We start from the raw sequence: 22,542 nt of genomic DNA, 5'->3' as shown, positions 1-22,542 counted from the left end.
AATAAAATTTTTGAGAAAATGCTATACACAAATTATTCACACGTATACTCATATAGTTTTTACATACTTTTGAAAAGCTAGCAATTTTCTAACTATGATATGGTAATGATTCTAGAATCAAAGTATACACTGATCACACTGTGTGGTTTTGGTCGGGCTTTCTTGAGGTATCTAATAACATTGTTTCTGCTCGCCGCCACAAATAACCAATTATTGAGTGGATTGAGGAAGAAAGTCAAAGAAATGGATACATATAGTGATACATGTGAAGATGATATATACTCAGTCATCTCAGACTTATCAATAAACCATAAAGATGATGATGAGGTTATACCAATAAAGAATTCTACTCATTGGTTTAAGTCACAAGAGAGGTAGATGGCGAGTTTGAAGGCGACATAGAAGATACTCATTTTCTTGTTTATGATCCCAAACAAAAATAGGACACAATCGTACCCATTTTAGGTATGAGATTATGTGACCATTCTAAACTTAAGCAAATAACCAATTATATTGTTGCTATAGGTTGTAACTTGTGGTATGAACAAAAAAAAATGATTCAAGAAGATTGCTAGTGAGTAAAAGTGAAGGAAAGTCATCTTGCCCTTGTAGCCCGTGGGATACTTGGATGAATCAAGTCAGCTAAATTTTTTTTTATTACAACTGGGTGAACAATGTTGAAATTCGCATAAAGTATATTTTTACTTTAGTATATACAATCTCTTAATTGTTTTATTAAAAGGTTGTAATGATTTTGCTTTGTTAACACTACAAGTACAAAGCATGAGATGAAAAAAAATATTTATAAACCCCTGAAAATGGGGATCGCCATTATAAGTTATAACTAACAATAACAAGAAAGGAGTTGATCTCATATGTACAAAGGGATCAACACATCTATGGTTACATTTATCATGATTAATTCATTATGTGTAATACATATAAGTTTATTAAAAAAAAAAAAAAAAAAAAAAAAAAAAAGGCCACATATAATGTACATGAATTAGTGTGTGTTAGAATGTGTCAACCCATAGTTTCACCGTTTTCCTTGGGAGTATTGAAAGGGGGAAAATGCACGAATATTTATATAGGGTACTACTGTCTGTGTATTGTTGTACATCTTGGTAATGTCATCATGTAAAGGGATCGGTTATATCATAATCTGCACTATAAAATACACATATGTAATAACGTCAGCAAAATACTTAACATATCTTCCTAATCATTTTTTTTTTTTTTAAAATACCTGAAGTGAAGTCAACTAAAGGTATGAACGTGCATGAAATCAGGTCCCAGAAGTAGGTGTAGGTGTAGTAGGTCTGGCTTTAATTAAAGTCCTGGAAACAGTGGTCCTACGAAGCTGGGGATTCTGAATGGAATACAAAAGTAAACTCCCATCCTTAGTCCCAGCCAACACACACTCCTCCTGTGTCACAGTCAAACAAGTAATGATCTTTCCAGCACCACTATACCTCCCAACTATCTCAAGCGACCTCATCAGCCTCACCACAATCTGTCCCTGATCCCCCCCACACACCACAAACTCACCACACCCACTCAACTCGATACAGTTCAACCTCCCGTTTGACTCGCATGAATTCAGATGCTTCCCGTTAATCGAATAAAGATGCAAACTCAAATCATCCTCAGCATAAAGCAAGATCCTTCCGTGCCTTGATGCCACCAGTTTTGACACCTGGCACCCCGACGGGTGTTGGAGGGACCGCAGGTATCTGCCTTTCCGGAGGGTGTGGAATACGCACGTCCCATCTTTTGATCCGCTGATCACTATGTCCAGCTCTGTGCTCGCGTATACACATGTGATGACGTCATCGTGTCCACATAGGATGTGGAATGGTGTGTCGGCGATGACGTGGTCTTTGCGGTGGGAGGTGTCGCTTGGGATCCCGCGGGTCCGCATTCGTAAAACCTCCCAAATCATCACGGTTGTGTCGTAGCTGCCTGTTGCTAAGATGCTGCCATCCGATGTGACTGTAGGATTTTTTTTTTTTTTTTTTTTAATATAATGAGATTTTTTTTCTTTTTTACAAAAAAGAAATGAAAGTAGGTTGCTATCTCTTACCGTAAACACAGCTAACAACATCTTTATGCTGTCTGACACTCTGCACCAATCGTCCATCATTAAGGGAAATGAGCTGAAAGCTGTTTTCCCAGTTGCCACATGAAACAAGAAAATTGCCAGATGGCGTCTGCATTGTTGTAAAACATTGTGCTCCAAGTTCAATATTTTCAGCCAAAGGGCTACCAATTCTACGAGGCGAAACCACATCAGCACCAATCGCAAAGTAAGGATCCTGAAAAAAATATATATACAAAACCAACATTTTATAAAAAAATAAAATACACCAATTATCATATATATCATCATGAACGAATGAATGAAACCAACCAACCTGTGAGCTAGAAAAGGTGAAGTTCCCGCCAGATGCCAATTGGGTGGTCAACCATAGTTTGACTGACATGGAGAGTCCCTGATTCACAAGGACAACATGTGACTCTGATATACCCACATACAACACGGCTGAAGGATGTGTACTTGTACTAGAAACTATCGAGGATAAAGTAATGGAAGAAGGGGCAAATCGTAGAGGGTGGGCGATTGGGATTGGTGGGCCCCTTCGAGGATGTTTCTTCCGGAAGATTTGAATCGGGGTTTGGCCGAAATTAGCAATCTGGTCTTCAATGGCTGCCCTTTGTAACTCGTCGTCCATTGTTTCTAAATCAGCAGCACCTTCGTATGTTAAATAATAGAAGATATTTGCTGCCTGTTATATTATTATAAATTATTAAAATATGCACCAACAACCAAAAACTTGTAATGAATTGTTGAAGTTTTTTTTTAAAGTTAACCTCAACTGCTGGTTTTCCACGTTGTTTGTAGCCAAAGATTAAATCAATCCAGTGGTGGAGATTTGAACTAACATATTCACTTTCTAGTGCTTCTCTGTTTATACTAATGAATTCTTCAGGTGATCCCTGAGCCAAAAACAGTTATAATGAACAAAAAGATATCTACCATTTACTTGAGAGAAGCATGAAATACATACATACCTTGGCCCAAGGAGGGAGGCCAACATCATTCAAAGGTTCACCATCTTGTTTCACTCCAAAATGGTAAGAGTTTGAGTTAACAAGAAAGTCTGACATGTAATAGAATTCAGGCACCAACTCCTTCACATCACTTGTATTAGAAAGGCAGTTCCGATATGTGCTCTCAATACTTTGAAAAAGTCGGTCTGCATGGTCAAATTTACCACCCTATAAAACAATAACACACATCTTATCTTACTTTGATCAAAATTCTACTACTTACTTTATGGAAGAAAAAAAACACACACACACACAAATAAGTATTACCTGCAATGTACGGTGGAGGCCTGTAAAAGGCTCTAACCTAAGGAGATAATATAGCACAATACCCATGCTTGAGTAATGAGATCCATAAAAGAAACTGCAAGATAATATTAAGCATGTTACTAATTTTATATATATATATATATAGGTCAAGATCACTAAAAGAATTACCTGGGGATATCAGGGTCAGAGAAGTTACGGTATCTATCTTCAAAAACCTGAAACAATAGCCAAACAAGTACCCTTAGCAAACTTCTGATCAAGACAATATTTTTAAATGGGCAAATGCATGTATTTCTTTACATATAGTAGCAATGTACTTGCAATCCTTTACTCATTACATTTCTTTATTGATAATATCACTATGTAACAAATAAAGTGTAAAGAACATGTTGTACAATGCTATTGTAGGCAAAGATATATAAGAACATTGTTATTATGGGTAAGTAGTATATTAAAGTACATTGCCATTCTCCGTGGTTTGCCCTTTTTTAAATTCATACAGAAAGTTTAATTAAATAACCTCAAACCGTTTTTGATCCAGTGCTCCAACAGGCTTTGAAAGATCACGAAAAGTAGAGGACTTGCTAAAATCAAGTTTGTCAGATGAATAATCTGCCACTACCCAAGGAAACACAGGATACTGAGTCAAGTCATTATATGATCTGCCCGAAAGGGTATTGAGAAGCATTAAATATTCAAAGTTTGTAATGTCTCTTCTCCTCCAGCTTTCTCTTGCAGTTTCAGCAAGCTCCAATGAAACACGTCTATCAATGAAGGAAATAACTCCAGATTTGTCTCTGTACCCCTTTGGAGAAACAGATTCATTTTTAGTGGAAACTATCAAGCTTCCAACATCTTTGGCTTCTTTATTTGATGCAAAATTAAAAAATATTGGAGCGGTTGAATCGTTGAAGTAAATCTCTATGGCAGTGTATCTGAGCAAATAGCGAGTCCAGTGGACAGCCTTTATCTATTATTAAAAAACCAAATATTTAAGGGAAATGAATTTGAAAAGGAGGAAACATTATTGATTTATAAAAGAAAAGAAAAAAAGAACCTTGCCAATTTCCCATCTTCTATGGCGCTTGATGTTTTCAGATTGCTTCTGAAGAAGATTACCAAGAACTGCATTTATGTTATCAGAGGCTTCCCCCTCGGATGTTAAATCTAAATTAAGTGGCCATTTCATGAACTTTTGCTTTTGTGCTGCTAAATTATCGCTTCTATTTGAATCAAAACCACCCGATGCTTGAATATTTCTAAAAACAGATGATCCACCTGTGCCTTCAACCAAGAACTCCCCAAAAAAATGTAGAAACTTCTTCATCACAGCCAAACGACCTGCTAGTTTCCTTTTTGGTGTAACAAGTACACATGGAACAGACATGAGCACCTGGCAGTTGATCAAAGTCAAAGGTATGAAGATATACATATGGTATATGATTATTTAGGCTTAAAATCTGGAGAGAACCTTTTTTTTTTTGTGATGACTAATCTGATCCATTGATTTGATCGAAATTCATTGGAAAAATGATGTTATTAGGAGTTAGACGCAATGGCATAATTGTAAATATGCTGACATTCAGCTACACTTTATCTATTTAACAAAAGCCACATGTCAATTTGTGGTTGGTGGGTTTGTTTTTTTCCAACAAACTTTATTTGGTTACAAGCTTGACATCATATTTGATAATCATGCCCTTACTGAATGAATTGATCAGATTAATCCTCACAGTTTCTCACGAAAAAAAAATGGTTTCTCATTAATCTCTCTTCTGATTATTTATTTATTTATTTATTTAACAAGTTTTCATATAATTAGGAGACATACCTCCGACTCTATTGAGCTAGTAGTAGTAGAGGAATGGTCTTTCCTGTCATGAAAATCCCTCTGCTGCTCACTTTCCTCTTTTGGAGCCTCTGAGTTCTGTCTCTCCAGTACATCTTCACTGGTGGAAGCCTTCTGCTCACTGATTTCAGCATCAAGTTCTACAGATTCCAAAAAACTTTCATCTGTAATCCTTCGAATCCCTTTAAGCAAGAACTGTTTCATTTGCTGTGGAATGTGAGCTGCAAACCCTGACTTTGTTTCGAGTGGAGCAGGAATAGTCCCATTGGTAGGAACAGTTGAAGGAGGATGACAAAGCTTTTCATTAAAATGATAATTTTGTCTTAACTTCTGCCTACGCCTCCATCTGTCTTCTGTCTTGTCAAGCTTCCAGTGTGTAACAATTTTGTTGGGGAATGGATTAGCTGACCATGGACCTCTTTCATCTATCAGAGTGCGAAGTATGTGTATCCAATTTTCCTGTTACAAGTTTGGCTTTTGTGTGAGAACAGTGCTACAACAACATTAAAAACTTGCCATAATTTTAAAGATATAATTAGCTTTGCATTATTTTTAAGTCTGTTTATTGTGTGAAAACAGTGTTGCAACAACATGTATGACTTGTCAACAGCAGAATCTGGAAAATGGCAATCATAATCACAAGCAAACACAGGAATAGCCAAGATAAAGCTTTAAGCTTACAGCAGTGACTTGTTGCTCCTCATCATGAGCAAGCTGGAAGGAAGCTCTTCTGCTGTCATCTGAGGCAAGAATAGAATTTAAGCTACTGCGTATATCATCTTCAAAAGCTCTCCATTGATTCAAATCAGAAGATATAATTTCATTCATTCTAACACGAAACTCAGCAACTTGTTTTGTTTGCTCGGCACGGCTATTTCTTAAATATTTAACCTCATCTGAAACCTGAAAATCGCATAATCATTGGATTTAATAAGATTCCATTGGTATTCAAACTAAGACAGAATGGAAAGTAATTAATGTGAATTAAAACGGAAGTAGCAATAATAAGACACACCGCAATACGCACGCGATCCTTTTGTATCAAGTTCTGGATTGTTCCGGATTCCTTTGAGACACTGCTTGTATCCAATAAATCATCTCTTCCAACAATACTGGTTGCCAACATCAGCTTCCCACAGTCAACTGCTTCACGGATCAAATGAGCAATGACATGAAACCGAGCACCATCATCCAACATCCCAAACTGGGATCTAACAGCAAGCAATGCCCTATGTGAAAGAAAAGCTTATAATCTCACATTCACCAACACTTACACTTATGAAAGAAACTTCAAAAGAAAAAGAAAAGGCAATACCAGATAAAAACTTGTAGTCGACTTTTGCTTTGCTCATCATCAGCAGAGAGGATACAGGGCAGTATGGGAATAAACTGTTGGACGCATCGTGAAGCTCTTTCAAGAGAAGATTTGCATAGATAAACAATCATAAGTCGAAAAGCAATTCTTGAACACTTTTCAGACCTTAACAGCATGGCTTTATCGATTACTTTGTTTGGTTTCCCACTGAGTGCATTTGTGAGTCCTCCTGACACAACAACCGCAGCCATTTCTGCAGCAGGAATGTTAAGTGACTCGACCAAACCACGTGCTCTTTGACCAAAAGATGGCCCTACAGATGATGATGATTTTGGTAACAACCTGCTTGGCCCTTTCCCATGCATTTCACTAATCACAACCCATAAATTGTCATACAGATTCCACCATGATTCATCCATCTTTTCAATTTGATTAGAGACAGACTGCTTGTGAGCCTTTGAGATATGATCATGACCATCTCCCTGAAGGGCCTCGTACAAAGCAGAAACAAGATCTCTATCATTTTCCAACCGAATGTGTTCAGGAGAGAAATCATAGCCACATGCTGGAAACTGCAATAGAATAAGAGTCAAAGAACATGCCATACCACGTAAATTACAGAGTCAAAGAAGCCAACCAAAAAGATATTAAAGGAACATACTGGAAGCTTGTTATCAAGTTCAGAGATCAGCAGCTCATCAACTAGTTTCAGAAGGTACAATGTATTGTCACGACATGGCTGTGAGGAAAGGATATTTTCTCTAGAAGATAAGTCCACAAGACGCTTCATCAAATCCTCATATATATCACGTAGCAGATACCAATACGACTTGCCACCCTGTATAAAGTTAGAAATATAAATCCAAAATGAAACTAGAAAGATTGTGTGACAAGTAAAGGGAACAGCATACATGTTCATATTGCATCAGGAGAAAATTCACAGTCTCTTCCAGAGGTTGCCATCCACCTTTTGATGACTGTATGTAGTGACATAGAACTAGAGAAAATAAGGTCTTCACATGGTTCTGCTCAACTAATTCAGGGTCACCATCACGTTGTGGTTTCATTTTGTAGGTTTTCAACACATCAAGCTTCATGGAAGCAACTAACCATGCTTGCCATCCATTTTCCTATAAATTTTTTTTTGAGTTATCTTAAGATTTGCAGTAAAAAAGTGGTAAGAATAATGCTCTTTGAACCTCTTACCATAAGTGCCTCAATGTTAGAGGTATTTGAATCTAGCAATTCAAGCAAATCTTCAAGTATTTTTATTCTTGAATTTGCATCCTCACAGTTAGACAGAAATTTGAAAATGAGAACCAATATTTGAGGTAGGAAGAACTGCACGTTGGTTCCTTTGTTTCTTTGCTTCTCAGGCTGATTATGTCTCTGTATAACCTGCAAAATCATTAGAGTGTTTCAGTTAACTACAGCCTTATAAAAGTAGAATGACAAAACTATCCCCACAAGGGACATCACCTGTTTCGGGCTAGCACCACCGAGAAGAACATCGAAAAAAGTTGCACAAAGAAGATCTGTCTGAGGAAATCGGAACAGCCTGTCTGACATGGCAGAGAAAATGGGCGGCAGCCTTAACTCGATTCTCTTGGGGCCTTCTAAAAGAGTCTTTGATCTTCCCATGGCTAAAGTAAAGAATTTTGACTCCTTTTTCTCAGATGGGATGCCAACCAAAAGTCTTCCCAGGAATTGCAAACCGAGCAATCGGATTGGTTCATAGCCCCTACAATAAATAAAACAAATCAAAATAGGATTGGCCATGTTTTAAACACAAGAGAAACATACCTTTGAAGCAGATTGACAAAAAGACGACAGCCACCAACTACAGTGACTTGCTCAAGAAAAGATGCAAGCAGTGATTTTTGAGAAAGAGCTCGGATAATCATATGTAAAATGTCCTCAATGCATGCCATGTCTTGACTTGTCTCAAAAAAGGATACAAGCGATTCAATATCCGACACTGCAATATGCTCCTTAAGACTCATTTCACCAATACTCAGTAAAAGCAGCCGGATTTTTTGTATTTCTTCTTTGTTGGGTCTCTCTCCAAAATCTTTGTTGGTTATAGGCTGCAAGAGAGGTTTGCTTCCAGCAATGGGAGAAGGCATTTTATCCCAGTAAAACTGGTGGATTATATCAAGAACACGTGGAAAACGACATAAAGATTTTAGAAGCCTTGGATCATTATCGAATTGCTGAATGAGAAACATGTATAGTTCTCTTTGCACGTTGTAGGCTGCATATACCCAGATGAAAGGATTGAGAAATACATGCGATATTGCATCCTCCACAAGGACTTCAGCCAAGCCTGTATGACGATTAATAAATAAACAATTATTCCATGAGAATATTTTAAAAAGACTACACCAAGAAATCTCAAGAGTTACCAACCACAATTTGAGATGACATTTAGCATATGTTTGAGAGCCGATAAGGTATCCATATTAAGTTGTTGGGAAGGGAGTGACTGCAACAGAAAACCAAGAACCGAAAATCCAGAAAGATTGAGCATTTGCTGTTGATTTGAGAGGTTTTCATCTAGAACAGAGGCAATAAGCTCAATGATTTCAGCAGTTATGCGCTCTTTAGTTATAGGTGTCAGCAGATTCTGACTGTCATTCTCGTACAAATCGATGCGGGTGAAGAGAGGGAAAAAGACAGAAACGCCCCCAGCACAGTAGATAATCTGTTGCAACAATCGGCGAGAGCATAGTTGAGTCCCATTTTTAACAGTTGCCTCAAATGAACTCTTGTCAACCGCATGATCCAGCAAAGATGAAACATTAAATAACGCCCTGCGATTACTAGCCTGAAAATGAGAACAAACGTAAGAATTCTTTAATGGCCATAAGCAATGTAAGAGAATAGAAAATTTTGCCCTTCTTTAATTGACTAGCTTTTAACAGCAGACTGTAAGAGAAAAGAAAATTTTCATGTATATTATCAGGGAAACTTGTAAGGAAAACCTGTGCATTGAGTCCAAATATAATCTTGGAAGCCAGACCATCTTTGGCATCAAGAACCCCACTGGGCAGTTGGTTATCAGCAGACACTGTAAGTTCATTATCAAGAAAAGAGTACATATAGTTTGGGCCTAGGAAATTGATTCCCTGCACTTGTTCAGGAGTGATGGCATCATTGAAGAGATAAACTGGACCGATTTGACCAAAAAATGGAGATGATTCTTTGCTGGAAGAGGAAGTGATATCTTCTTCATAAGAAAGCAAATTAATCGGTGCTCCTATCATGCAACCGGTCAACGGTTCATTGACTTTGGGATAGCTGAGCAAATAAACATAAAAAAGACAAGCAATTATTTATTTACTAAAAGTTAGTAATAGAACAAAATCATAAAATTCTTCTTAAAACCAAATGGTTCAGACCTGCATTTTTCTGATGAAACAAGAGCTCCATCCAGATAACATTTTACTAGACTCCCTCCTGAGAAAGCTCTGCCAATACTGTGAGTTAGGCACAGAAAATGCCATTTTTTACCAACAAGATTGAGAGGAAATGAAACACACTGTTGCTTCTGATATCTTGACTGCAAACAATAAACAAAACACAATTAAAATGTGCTAGAAAACAAAATATACATATATATATATATATATATATATATATATAGTCTCTTATAAAAACATATCATTCTACCTCAAAAATAAGCCTATCCTTTGCAAGGACAGCCAAGCATCCTCTTCTACTATCCGAAAGAAAACTAAAAAGCCCCATTGTTCCATTTGTAGGAAAGCTTTCTACACGAAGCCAACAAGAAAAAGAATATCCTTTATAAAGAGGTAACTGCAGTGGCGTGTTGATTATTATTCCCTGCAAGAAAAAAAAACTGAGTATGCAGATAAATAAAAACAAATACCCATCTGATCAGTCAATTAAATGCAACCAAACTTACAGAATCATTTCCATCAAAGTTAAAGAAGGCTGTGGGTCCCTTTTCATTTAGCATAGATGAAATATTGGTTAATAATAATGAGCAGTACTGCTGGCGGGTCCCCACTCTCTCACTTCGAAGTAGAGCAAATATTTTGCGAATTTCTTTCCCAGATACACTATGTCCACCAGTGACCTGAATTAACTGCCCAATTTTGAGGACAACACTGTCATTATCTTCACAAGGAAACCAGTCAAGAAGAAAACTAAGTGTTCCCACTCGGACACATGAAGCTCTATTTGATATGGAATCTCTCAGTAGATGAAGAAACATGTTCAGCCCTTCATTTCGCATCGAGTCACTGCTCTGCCCAGTTTTAAGATGGAACAGTAAAGATTCAGAATGATTTATGCGTAATCATTATAAAAAAGAATCATTGCTAATTTGCTAGCTTCAAAGGAGACCAAGATAACAAAATAGAGATATAAAGTGGAAGATGATTAACCAACCTTCTGCAATACACTCAGATAAAGCAAGATAACATCTTCATTCTGATACCAAAAAAAGGAAAAATATCAGCTCATGAAACACAAAGAAAAAAAAAACTTATGGACTTAGGGGACTGTTTCTTTTTTACTTAATGGTAAGGGTAAAATGGTCATTTAGTCTCATTCAGAAGGTTACTTAATACCAAACTTACCCTCATAACAGGATTTTTTTTGAGATCAAACTTTCCATCAACAAGCATATCAAGTAGAGCAGTTAAAAGACCTGCATTGGGTCTTCGGTGGCAGAAGTCCAACAGCAAACTTTGCAGTGTCCGATAACCTTTTCCAACAAGAGCTCGGAAAGCAGTCTACACAAAATTCAGGTGTCAATAATGTTTTATTAGAATTTAGAAACCAAAATAAGCTTATTAAACAAGACACAAAATTGCAAGGAGCAGTAAATCCTACACAACAAATAAGAAAAAAAAAATGAATCTAGTACCTTGGAGGCATCATTACCCGTAAGCAGAGAGGTTAGAGTTTGAAGAACATTTAAAACCAGTTTTTCACCCTCATCATCTTCAGCATACCCATGCAATAAAGATACAACATGAAGAAAACACTCACCATCACGGAACAAAGTCTGGAAGTACTGCAAATATATAAAAGAAAAAGAAAAAAAAAAGTAAGACTCGTTTTGACTTTTGACTACACCACAATGTATAATCATATACAAAATTATGAAATACATATCAAGAAAATATACCATCCGGTCTTTCACAAGCATGTCTCTCATCCCAACCAGTAGATCAATTGATAGTTTTGCAAAGTTTTTCTCCCTTTCTTTGAGATGTGTAAAGGTTTCCAAGTATTTGGAACATAAGTATAACTTTGCCTTTTGGTCTTCTTCAGAAGATGGAATGATCTGCCAAAGTCGAATACAAAAAAAGGCATTGATACGCAAACACACATATGTATATAGAATAAAGAGAAGAAGAAACTAGAAAGTATACCTTCATGAGGGCAAAGATATAAGAAAGCATGGAACTTCTCAAACATTCTTCCCAGAAAAGATCAAACAAACAATCGATACAAGTAGAACTATTCAAAACCAAAAACTTTGCTTCTTCAGTAACCGAAAAGAACTCTGCAAAAAGCTGCATGCAAGCTTCCATACTATCCCGCCAACCACGAACATTCTCTGGTGACTTTGATTTCTTTGAAATTTGTGAACTACTCCTTTTACTTTCAGGTTTTTTGGATTCTTGAGCTTGAATACAAGTAACTTTGACCACACGAGGAATTGCATCAAGTGTCTTAAAAGAAGTAAATGTTTTCTCAGGTGCAAGCTGCAAAATGTGGAGTAGACACTTTGCTAGACCAGTGGTAACCTCAGGATTACAAGCAAACAGTTCCAGGGCATCTAACAGCACAGAACATTCAGGCTGCCATAACAAAAACAATTAGATGCATAAGCAATACTATCTGATAAAATAAGTTGTCAGGAGAAAAAAGAGAAGGAACTTACCATATTATGTGAAGTTGCATCCAGTGTTGCAGCAAATTCCACAACAGAAATTACATTTGTTTGAAGGATATCAGTTTCATAGCTTGGTACTCGATTGTTAGTGGATCTTGAACGAGTAAAAGGCTCAGTGCTCCATGGGCGATCATCACTGTAGTTAAAATAAGCTTCAGGAATTACTTTTGAACCACTTCCAAAATAGAAGTGCTCTGAAAAGATAAAATCCCACACCCCTTCTGACCGAAATACATCCAGTGATGAGGGGGATAAAACTAGAATCTTCCTAAATACAAATAGCACATAATGCTGCAGCGAATACAGAAATATTCTGCAATCAAATGAAGACGAAAAAAGTTAAATGTTTTTTTTTTGGAGGAGACCAAAGCCTCGGCAAACAATAAAAAAAAAAGTTAAATGTTAATGTGAAAAGAATATGAAAAGAATAGTTGTGAGAAAATGATTCACCTTAAGTGGCTAGGAAGCTCATTTTGATTTGAAAAGGCCTTGATGCTTGGAAATACAGTTAGAAGAACCCTCATCATGAACTTTATTGAAAGTTCCCCATAGACAGAGGAAAATGGAAAAGTACTACGACCCGATTGCACTTGATGTGATCTTAAATCCTCTAATGGGATGATAAAGGAATAGAGGGTTTTGCTCAAATTAACAGTATAATTACTCCAATATTGACAACTAGGTTTATTCACAGACGAAGAACTTTCTGTTATTCCTGTACTCTGAATATTGGCTTTCAAATCATCCTCCACCGATGAGTTGCTTCTTTGTTGCATGAATTCTTGAAACACAAATGCTGGCAAACAAAAGCTATTTGCAAATTTGTGCACTCTTCCATTTTCACATAGAAATTGCAAATTGTTCAAGTTGCCAAAACTGTAACATGGTTAAGTGCATCAAATCAACAGTATAACGAAGTGATTTCTATTTTTCACTGATATAAAAAAATGGGCATAAATGAAAGGATACACAGCTTCTCTGAGGACCTCCAAAGAAAGAACATGGAGCTGCAAAACCCACATTAAACGATTTCCATCTCCACTAAAAAACAATGTGAACCAAAAAGTCATGTCAACAAAACATAAAACTATCAATGAAGAAGATATCCAACTAAAAACACAAAAAGACAATGGATATGTTACCTTCCATGATCAGAAGAAGATGAATTCCTTGAACTTAAAGAGTTAAATGATGGAACTCCCAAACCATCCAACAACACCTCAAGGCCCCCAATGCTCCGAAAATGATTTTGACCACGTGGGTTATCAGTCAATGCCAACTGAAGAGTCCTTAAAGTCATATACTGAAGAGACGAATCTGTCCATTGTTCTTTTAAACTTAATCGTCTAATCACCCGCAACAGCTCTGAAAACACCATTAAAAAGATTAGCTCCCTTTATACAAAAAGCCTAATTTAAAGTGCAAACAGGCAAACAAAAAAGATTCATGGAAACCAATAAATCTAGGAAAGAATGAAAGTGACCAATAAATAGCCCATTTTTATTTATCTCAGATATTCAAATGTGTTTAGTTCTCAACAGAAAGTAAATCTGAAGATGCATACCTTACCTACTAACCAATTAAGACCACCAGCTTCCATCACTGATATGACTGCCTTCTGATGCCACTGCAATCTTTTTTCAGAAAGAGGATCTCTTGAATCAATGAAAGGTTCTGGAGTTGTGGCCATCTTTTCAATACTATCCTCCAAGTTGTCAACATCTATCTGAGCTTTTCCATATATATCTAGCTGTAAATTGATAAACCCGCATAAAATTGAAACCACATGTACAAGTATTTTTTGTAAAACACCAGCCTTTTGTACATTAGAACTCGATAAAGTTTCATCAGCTGAAAGCGCGCCAGCAATGGTTTTCAATTGGACAACAGCAGCTGAAACAAATATTGCAATGTTAAATGCTAGAAAAGAATAAATACAAGAACACAATGACATATACAAGTTTGCATTGTCTACTTCATATACAGAAATGCAAGTGTGTAGTAATCAGATCTGGTAAATGTTTTAGGTTTTTGTTTCTATTATGAGATTAGGCCTGCATTTTATAAATAGGATACAACCTAAATAGGAAATTTAATTTAATAACGTAAAGATCTCATGTAGCCATGTTCTATAAATAGTTAAATACTATATCTAACACTCCTCAAGTGGGAGGAAAGATGTTAATGATACCTAACTAGTTGCAAATAAAATCTATTTGTGTTTTCTATAGAAAGTGCTTGAACTCTGAAACCCCAAAAAATATCATTTTAAGTGATAATAATGTCATCAAGATTCGATTGGACAACCCTAGTGATACCTCAAGAGCATTAAATAATCTTCTGAACTCCTCAATTACTCTAGGGGATTAGGGGATAGTCTAAGACCATATAAGAGCATTGTCAACATTCATTAGATGTACCTTCCTCAACAATTAACCTAGTGGGAGTTTTGTGTATACTTCTTGAGTTCTTTCTAAAGAATGATATTAAGGAAGGCAATCTTTACATCCAACTAACAAAGGCAAGTGATCGATGATATCTAAGGCAATACAAATACAAATAGATAGCATCTTGGCCTAAAGAAAAGGTTTCATCATAGTCATATGAATCCCATTATTCCCATAAGCCTACAAATAGTCCTTTAAAAATACAAACACAGATCTCCTAAAGCAATAAATCTTTTGTTGGCAAACCTCATTGGTCAATTACAGCATACAAGACGACAATCTGAGCATTAAAAACTACACAATATCTTAGTCAAAAAGCTAATGGCTAAAAGAGAACATTAGGATCTGTAGATCGAATCAAAGACACTATTCGTTAGGTTCTGAACAAATCTGGAAGATTATTGATTAAACAGACAAAACATATCACAAACAATTTCAGACAAAAAAAAGCAAAAAATATTATAGCCTGAAATATACCTTTCATTAGTGCTGTCAGCTTTTGAATACCACCATAATAGCCCAAAACTTTACAGTTATGCATTGACCGGGTCATGATAGTCAAACATTTTAAGACACGAAAACCTTCAGGTGTAATGACCAAGTTACTTGAAGAACCTGATATGCCTGTCAATGAAGGCAAATCATTTATGTTTATTGAAATAATTTCATGCAGGAAATATAAGCCAATGAAGATTAAAAAGTGAAAAATAGGTTAACTTACATTCAGTGACCATAGCTGTTATATTTGTAACTTCTTCTATCAAGATCACTATGATTTCAGCAGGATGTGCAGTAGAACAGCCAATGATAACCTCATCAGGATTTTCAGACTCCTCCCCAGATGCAACACCCAAAGCAGCTTCTGTGGAATTATCTAAATCTAATGGCTCCCAATTCTTGTATATTACAAAAAATTGTTTAAGAAATATATGAAAAGCCTTGTGTATTTCTGCCTGGAAATTAAGACAAGTCAATGTTAAATGATGTATGACAAACTTCAATTTTAATCGATAAATAGTTTATGCAGTGACATCACAATACCTTTTCAGAGACACTTTGATATCTCTCCCATAGTGCAGATAAAATTGCCTCATCACCAATATCACTGAAAAGAAAACAAAACTGGAAGTCTTAAAAACTCTGCATGTACTCAAGAAATAAAAAAAGAACAAGCAATTAGACTGCATTTTTACCTAATAACATATATTTTTCGTTTATAGATGAAAAAAAGCAACTCTATTTAGGACAATGCATAGAAGAAACAATGCTCCACAAATGTATCAGTTATTTAATACATGTAAAACTTCTGTATTTACAAATAACAACACTAGATATAATCATCTAACACACATCAGTAGTCCCAGCCTTTACACGTAAGGTAGACAACAGAAACACTACAAATGTAACAGCTGTTGACTATATGATAATACCTAATCACTTTCTTGAAATCAGCAAAAAAAAGTACCTGAATTTAACTTTTGGAGATGGAACAGGGAACTTATGAGACGCTGACCCTACACTATAGTCACCACCATAGCCAGATGTCCTTCGAATAAGACCAGCAACACCTCTTACAATGTTCATTCTTCCACCGCCAATATTCATACACAATCAAGACTTATACCCATCAAACTTCAAAACAATACAATCCACATTAAAACAAAAACAAAATAACTCGTTTAATTCAACATAAGTGATCAGGTTTTCTTGCAAACAAAATATGATAGAACAGAAAATGTTCAAATAACTGGTCTAACAGCAATTATAATCCACACATACACACACAGAGCTTAAGCATTCATTTGTTTTTCTTGGAATGTAAAATTAGTTTTTCACTCTCAGGTATGCTATTTATGTATTAATTCTAGTTCATACTTTAATCTGAGAAGCTAAATAATGATGGAATAAACTTGTTGGACACACAATCTCAACATTACTTTTGCTTTCACTGTATCTAATCATCTATATATAGTTGGGTGATTGCTGTCAAATATATGTGATACGATCAAGGTAGTTAGCTTACTATGCAAAGGAGCATCATACTATCAACTGTCAACAATATTGAGAAATACAGATACACAGACACATTCAGCATTGACGTCCTTTCGCTAACTTCATAACTTTTGTTACTTAAGTCGCATAGAATACAAATGAAATAGTACAGACAGTGTTGGCTTATATTACTTTCGGAAAATTGATGATTAGCTATGTGCTCCCATGTTAGCTTTCCGGTTAACATAGGCAAACAAAATAGCAGATAGAGAAATTATGATTTTTAATTGTCAAAGATATCCATCGAAATACCTAATTCGCCGAAACTTCGTTGACGAGAATCCGCCCTTCCGATTGCGGATCATCGCTTATGTAGCGAAACCATCGAAAAAAACTGAAATTGTTCGACAAAATTCCTCTTCTACGTAGACGTTCAATAGATCTAACTGAAATTATGGTCTTATTCTGTAATCTGATGCTGATTTCTTCTCCAAGGTAATTAATTCCACTTGTTCACAAAAACCTTAGTGAGGAATTTAACGAAAAGGGAACAAGAAACAAGAAGAGGATCGATCGTGGAGGTTGAAGATGATCGAGATTATAGCATTTCCAAGAAGCACCCTTTGGTTTTTACTCTTGTTCATTCGGGACACCCTTTTTGTTTTATTTACGTTTAGTAGCCCCTTTTACATTTGGGAAATCTTCCTTAAATTCCTACATTCCAACTTTATTTATGATTTAGCTATGATTCTTTTTTTTTTTTTACAAAATAGCCCAAAAAACCCTTCAAAGATATTTGATTTTGGGAAATGTGTCAGGTTTCTCACCCCCTTTGAACCAAAGGTGGGTTAATTGCAAACGGATTTCAACCCTTCAATCTCGTCTTAGTTATTTATTCACTAAAAATAGTTACATGTCTTTGATTTTTCACATTACCACGATTATATAATGGAGTAATCATCCCAAGAAAATTAGGAATTTTATGTTTACGATGAGTAAGAGGATGGGGATTTTAAGGATGTTCTAATAGATGTTGAATTAGAATATTATTTCAAAGCGGACGAATGTAATGATGATTTTTTGAACACTCTATATGATGAAGACATCAATATATTTTCCTGATGGTGTAGTCTGGTGAAGGAGATAGGAGTGGAGTATAATACACCACACACGATCCGATTGTCATATAAATTAAGATGAAGATAGGAGTGGGGTAAAATACACCACACATAATCCAAACTGTCAAATGAAATAAGATGAAACCAACTATTGGTAAAAGGTATGAATCATCATATCAATCGCAAATTTATCAAACTAATGTTAATTAGTAAACTCTTTATATAAATTGACAAGTGCCCCTATTGTTTTTGAATTGAGGAATGATTGTGATTTGTATATTGTTGATTTAGATGCTCATGTATGTACTTGTAGACTCTAGGATATATCAAGAATATCTTGTATGGTGTATCATGTACAAGCTTCAATAAGAATGATGAGGTCTGCCTCATTTAGAAGCCTCGACCTTGGTCAATGCCTCATGTGGATTCGGTGTCAGCGCACCTATGACACCATCGACGTAACTGAAATCTAGACATTGGCTAATGCCTCGAGGCCGATTTGGAATTCGTGCTTTCAAATTTAAACCGATGACATATCACATCATCAACATAATTTAAAGGAGATGAAGTTGTATCTGAATCTAACCGAGATGCAGCTAAATGATATGTTGAAGAAAAGACTTTAATATTATCAGTTTATTATAAACAAATACAAAGACCGACCAAGCCATTGAAACCACTAACATCTCGACAATATCAAAGTCATGATTGATGATATCAGGCTCTGTCTCAACATGTCTTTTAGATCCAGTTACAACTCCATATCCTTCAGTTATGTCGACGATGTAATACGTCATTGATTCAACGTTTGGTAAACGTTGACACCGAATCGGCCCTAAGTCATCAGTCGAGGCTGAGGTTTTAATTTTGTTGACAATATCATACACTATCGGTTTAGCTTTCAGTGTGTGTCGATGTTAAATCTACTAGAGGCATTGGCTGAGGCTGAGGTTTTGTAACATCCCAAATTTTTTTCAAACTTTGAAATACTATGGTTATAAAAACATTCGAGTATTAACCCACATTTAACAAAAACCAATCCCACAAAAACATTTATGATTAAAACATTAAGTGTTACCATTAAGCATCATAAAAAAAACACAGAAAGCAAATACGAATTACATCTATATATATATATATATATATATATATATTAAGGAACTCAACAAGTTCCATTTTATATGTCAATACACATCATCTAGCTTCTATCAATCATCACTCTATCCTTCTGTATAACTTGAGATACATGGCATAAAAGAGATATATAAGACAATAATGTCTCGTGAGATACGTGGGTTTGTAACCCAAAACATTTGTCACATTTTTATCGAAAACAATTCAAAACATTTACATGAAAATCATATCATATAATGTCATATAATTTGATTTGTTTCCAAGTTAAGTGGCAAGGTGAAAAGAACAAAATCATTCCATCAAGGTATCATGCTATATCAGGATATCTACTTCACGAAGGGAAGGTACAATCTCAATAGATTTTTCTAGTTTCTCTTATGAGGTATCATGGTTCGGAAAGTTTTCATTATACAATTTTTACTTTCTTTCTAATTTCTCTTATGAGGTATCATGGTTCGGAAAGTTCGCGAAGGGAAGGTACCATCCCAAGGACTGGATGGTCCACCAGAGTTATGGGACTGGAGGGTCCCACTGAGACACATTAACCGGAGGGTCATACATAGTTATAGCCTCGAGTGGCTAAAGAGTTGTATGTGGTATTTTGGGGAACTCACTAAGCTTCGTGCTTACCGTGTTATGTGATATGTGTTACAGGTTTTCTCAGGATCACGGAAAAGCACCGACTTGATTGTACACACCAAAGCAGGAGTTATGTTTTGAGGATCTTGGAGTACGAATCAAACAATTATGGAGTTGTGTTTTGTAAATTAAATCAATGAGATTTTTGTGAAACGTGTTACGAGAATTATATGATTTTAAAATGAAAAATTTGTTTGAAAATTTATGTCGTTACAAGTTGGTATCAGAGCCTTGGTTTGAGGGATTCGGATGCACCTTCGGGTATATCTGGACTCAAACTGAGGATTTGAAAAAAAATTCAAAAAGAAATGATTTTTCTAAAATGAGCAAGAGTTTCTAAGAGAAAAACAAGAATGAGCAGTGTGTACAATCAGCCAGAGCCCGAACGGTGATTTCCCAAAATACCCTTACTTATTTGTGTTATGAGTTATTATTAAGATATTAGATATGCATGCTAGAAGAGAGGCTAGGTATTTCATATTTTAGGGCTAGAGTTGCCTGATTTTTGTTGCCTTGGCCTAGCAATTTTGCTATCTGTGATGTGCTTTGAGTATGTGCGGAGTAAAAGTATCCAGCAGAGATCTTTTAGAGAGAACTTGAGTAGAGGAGTAATCTAGGAGAGATACTTAGAAGATCATCAGAGGAGCCTACTGAGAGAGTAATTAGATACCCGCGAGGAGTAGAGTTGCTTGAGTTCGGTGATACCTTTTGAGTGTGACTAGAACAAGTGGAGTGGTAACCTGGAGTGGTTTTACGTGTTGGTAGGGATTATTCAATGCTCGAATGTTGCTTGATCCGTGCTTTGCGGAACTCTTGATGATGGGAGTCAACTACTAAGCGAATATGACGATATCCAGGAGGTAGATGGTTGACATCATAAGGAGTTCTTCAGCAGCTGATGACAGAGAAGTGTGAGAACCTAGGAAGAGCCTAGGGAGTGACCTTTGTCAGATGAGTACGCTGATAGAGGAAAGTATTCGCAGGAGAGCGACCAGGTATGACGGTATTGGTGATTGAGGAGGTTGAGCAGCTACTTAGGAAATCTAGAATAATTCGTGTGGAAAGTATGGGTAGATGTGACATGTCACAACTAGAAATTTTTGGTGCCTTGTAACTACAACACTTATGTCAACTATGAATCAAAACATGAAAGCATGCATGATGCTTACTCTATGACAACAAAATTTCAATCAAACACTACATACATGCACTACAAATAGTCAACAAATAATTGCAAACCCTAGAAGTCTTTGTTTAAGTCCATTTCGGACTAGGACTTCCTTATTGGGCCCAATGGACCAATAAGCTTCCAATTGGAATATCATGGGCTTAGAGCTCTTAAATGGACTCTAATTGGACCCACTTTCATTTATTTCAATATTTTGGGCCATACTGAGCCAAGAATGAAATAAAATATTTAAATGGACCATATTGGGCCATAATTAACCTAATTTAGCCCTAATAGATTATAAAAATCATATTTATTTGGGCCAAACATCACATAACATAACCATGAAATAGGCTTAAGCATACAAGGCCCAATCCTTTTCTTTTTTTTTCTCTCCATTCTCGGCCCAAGCCCAACCAAAGAAGGAGATTTGACTTTCCTATGCCACCTCACATTTATCCATAGGATTCCCATGCACCATCTCATGTTTTCATGCAAATCAACTCAAAAACCTCTCCTTTCTCCTCTCTCTCTCTCTTGCTCTCGGCCGAACACAACACACACACACACACACACAAAAATTCACTCCATTCTCTCTAAGTCTTCAAGAACATCTTCTCACTTCTTCTTCAAAACTTTCGAGATCTAGAAGGCTTTCAAGGATATTCTCCATAAAAACTCATCATCTAAGAACCCACTAAGTTCGAGATCCATCCAAGGAACTTGATAGGGCCGAAAATAGCACCAAACTTCTCCAAATCTTCTTCAAAACTGATCCACAACTCAAGGTGAGTTTCATACCCCTTCTTTTCGGTTTTTATGAGTTTTTATGGGGGAGAATACAAGTAAATGTGTAGATCTATGTGTAAATGTATGCTATCTGTGATTTGATGCATGTATGTGTGTGATATCATGTGTTTGTGATGAATATGTTATCTAAAAAGTGTGTAAAAACCGAGATCTAAAACATGAGGAAGGAAATAAACATAATTTAAACTATTTTACACTAATCAAGTCAAGAAAAATAGTTTATATGGTTAGGATGAACATACTTGAACATAAAACCCATTTTTGGGCTTAAAATGTCAAAAATACAAAACTTAGGGTCCAAACCGACAAATTATAATTTTTGGAGGGTCAAAAGGGTCCAAACAGTTTCTATAATAATTTTTCTGAACAACAACATTTTTGGGGGACTTAAAATGTAAATTTTGAACTTAATGGGCTAGATTTGGGCTTTTCGGCCCAATAAGCCTCAAAATGCGAGATTTTTAAGTTTGAGGGGCTGAAAATGCAACTTTCTGTAAAACAGGGGATTTGAAGTGTATTAAAACTATTCCAATGGTCAAAAATGCTTTTCAAATTCAAAAAGGATCAAAAATGTAAAAAATTTCTATTTGGGGTCAAAACTGTAAAAGTTGCGAAATTGGGGGGTTTTAACCAAGAAAACATCATTCTGAAAGGACTAAAGTTGTTTACAAAATAAATTTGGGCTAAAAATGTCTTTTCAACAAGTTTATGATACAAAAGTGTCAAAATAATGTTTTAAGGACTAAAATGAAATTCT

At 35.9% G+C, this 22,542-nt stretch overlaps 1 protein-coding gene across 4 annotated transcripts; it reads right to left on the bottom strand.

Moving 5' to 3' along the window:
• Nucleotides 1-787: 787 nt before the first annotated feature.
• LOC145057489 (binding protein) lies at nt 788-17,495 on the bottom strand. Of its 4 annotated transcripts, none has more exons than XM_079005342.1 (39): nt 17,229-17,495; nt 16,390-16,509; nt 15,966-16,029; nt 15,646-15,877; nt 15,402-15,548; nt 14,047-14,370; nt 13,620-13,842; nt 13,447-13,518; nt 12,928-13,353; nt 12,466-12,790; nt 11,951-12,382; nt 11,704-11,862; nt 11,440-11,589; nt 11,150-11,305; nt 10,959-11,000; nt 10,471-10,815; nt 10,215-10,388; nt 9,944-10,104; nt 9,527-9,842; nt 8,952-9,369; nt 8,346-8,868; nt 8,022-8,283; nt 7,749-7,940; nt 7,454-7,672; nt 7,204-7,380; nt 6,543-7,114; nt 6,243-6,456; nt 5,909-6,130; nt 5,210-5,686; nt 4,436-4,771; nt 3,899-4,348; nt 3,547-3,593; nt 3,379-3,472; nt 3,073-3,279; nt 2,872-2,997; nt 2,415-2,786; nt 2,084-2,315; nt 1,247-1,992; nt 788-1,162 (listed from the first exon to the last, which is right to left on the bottom strand). In XM_079005342.1, the coding sequence occupies exons 1-38, from the start codon at nt 17,279-17,281 to the stop codon at nt 1,286-1,288; spliced, it is 9,768 nt and encodes a 3,255-aa protein (XP_078861468.1). In that variant the 5' UTR covers nt 17,282-17,495; the 3' UTR covers nt 788-1,162; nt 1,247-1,285. The 4 variants fall into 4 exon arrangements, with proteins under 4 accessions (XP_078861468.1, XP_078861469.1, XP_078861467.1 ...); XM_079005343.1 differs by having other exon boundaries at nt 788-1,167; nt 16,390-16,556; nt 17,229-17,494; XM_079005341.1 differs by having other exon boundaries at nt 788-1,167; nt 17,229-17,494.
• Nucleotides 17,496-22,542: the final 5,047 nt, after the last annotated feature.

This window comes from Lactuca serriola, chromosome 6 (genome assembly GCF_051521515.1).
Source record: "Lactuca serriola cultivar US96UC23 chromosome 6, Lser_US96UC23_V15, whole genome shotgun sequence".
Classification (NCBI taxonomy): Eukaryota; Viridiplantae; Streptophyta; class Magnoliopsida; order Asterales; family Asteraceae; genus Lactuca; species Lactuca serriola.
This window is presented reverse-complemented; position numbering and strand designations above follow the sequence as displayed.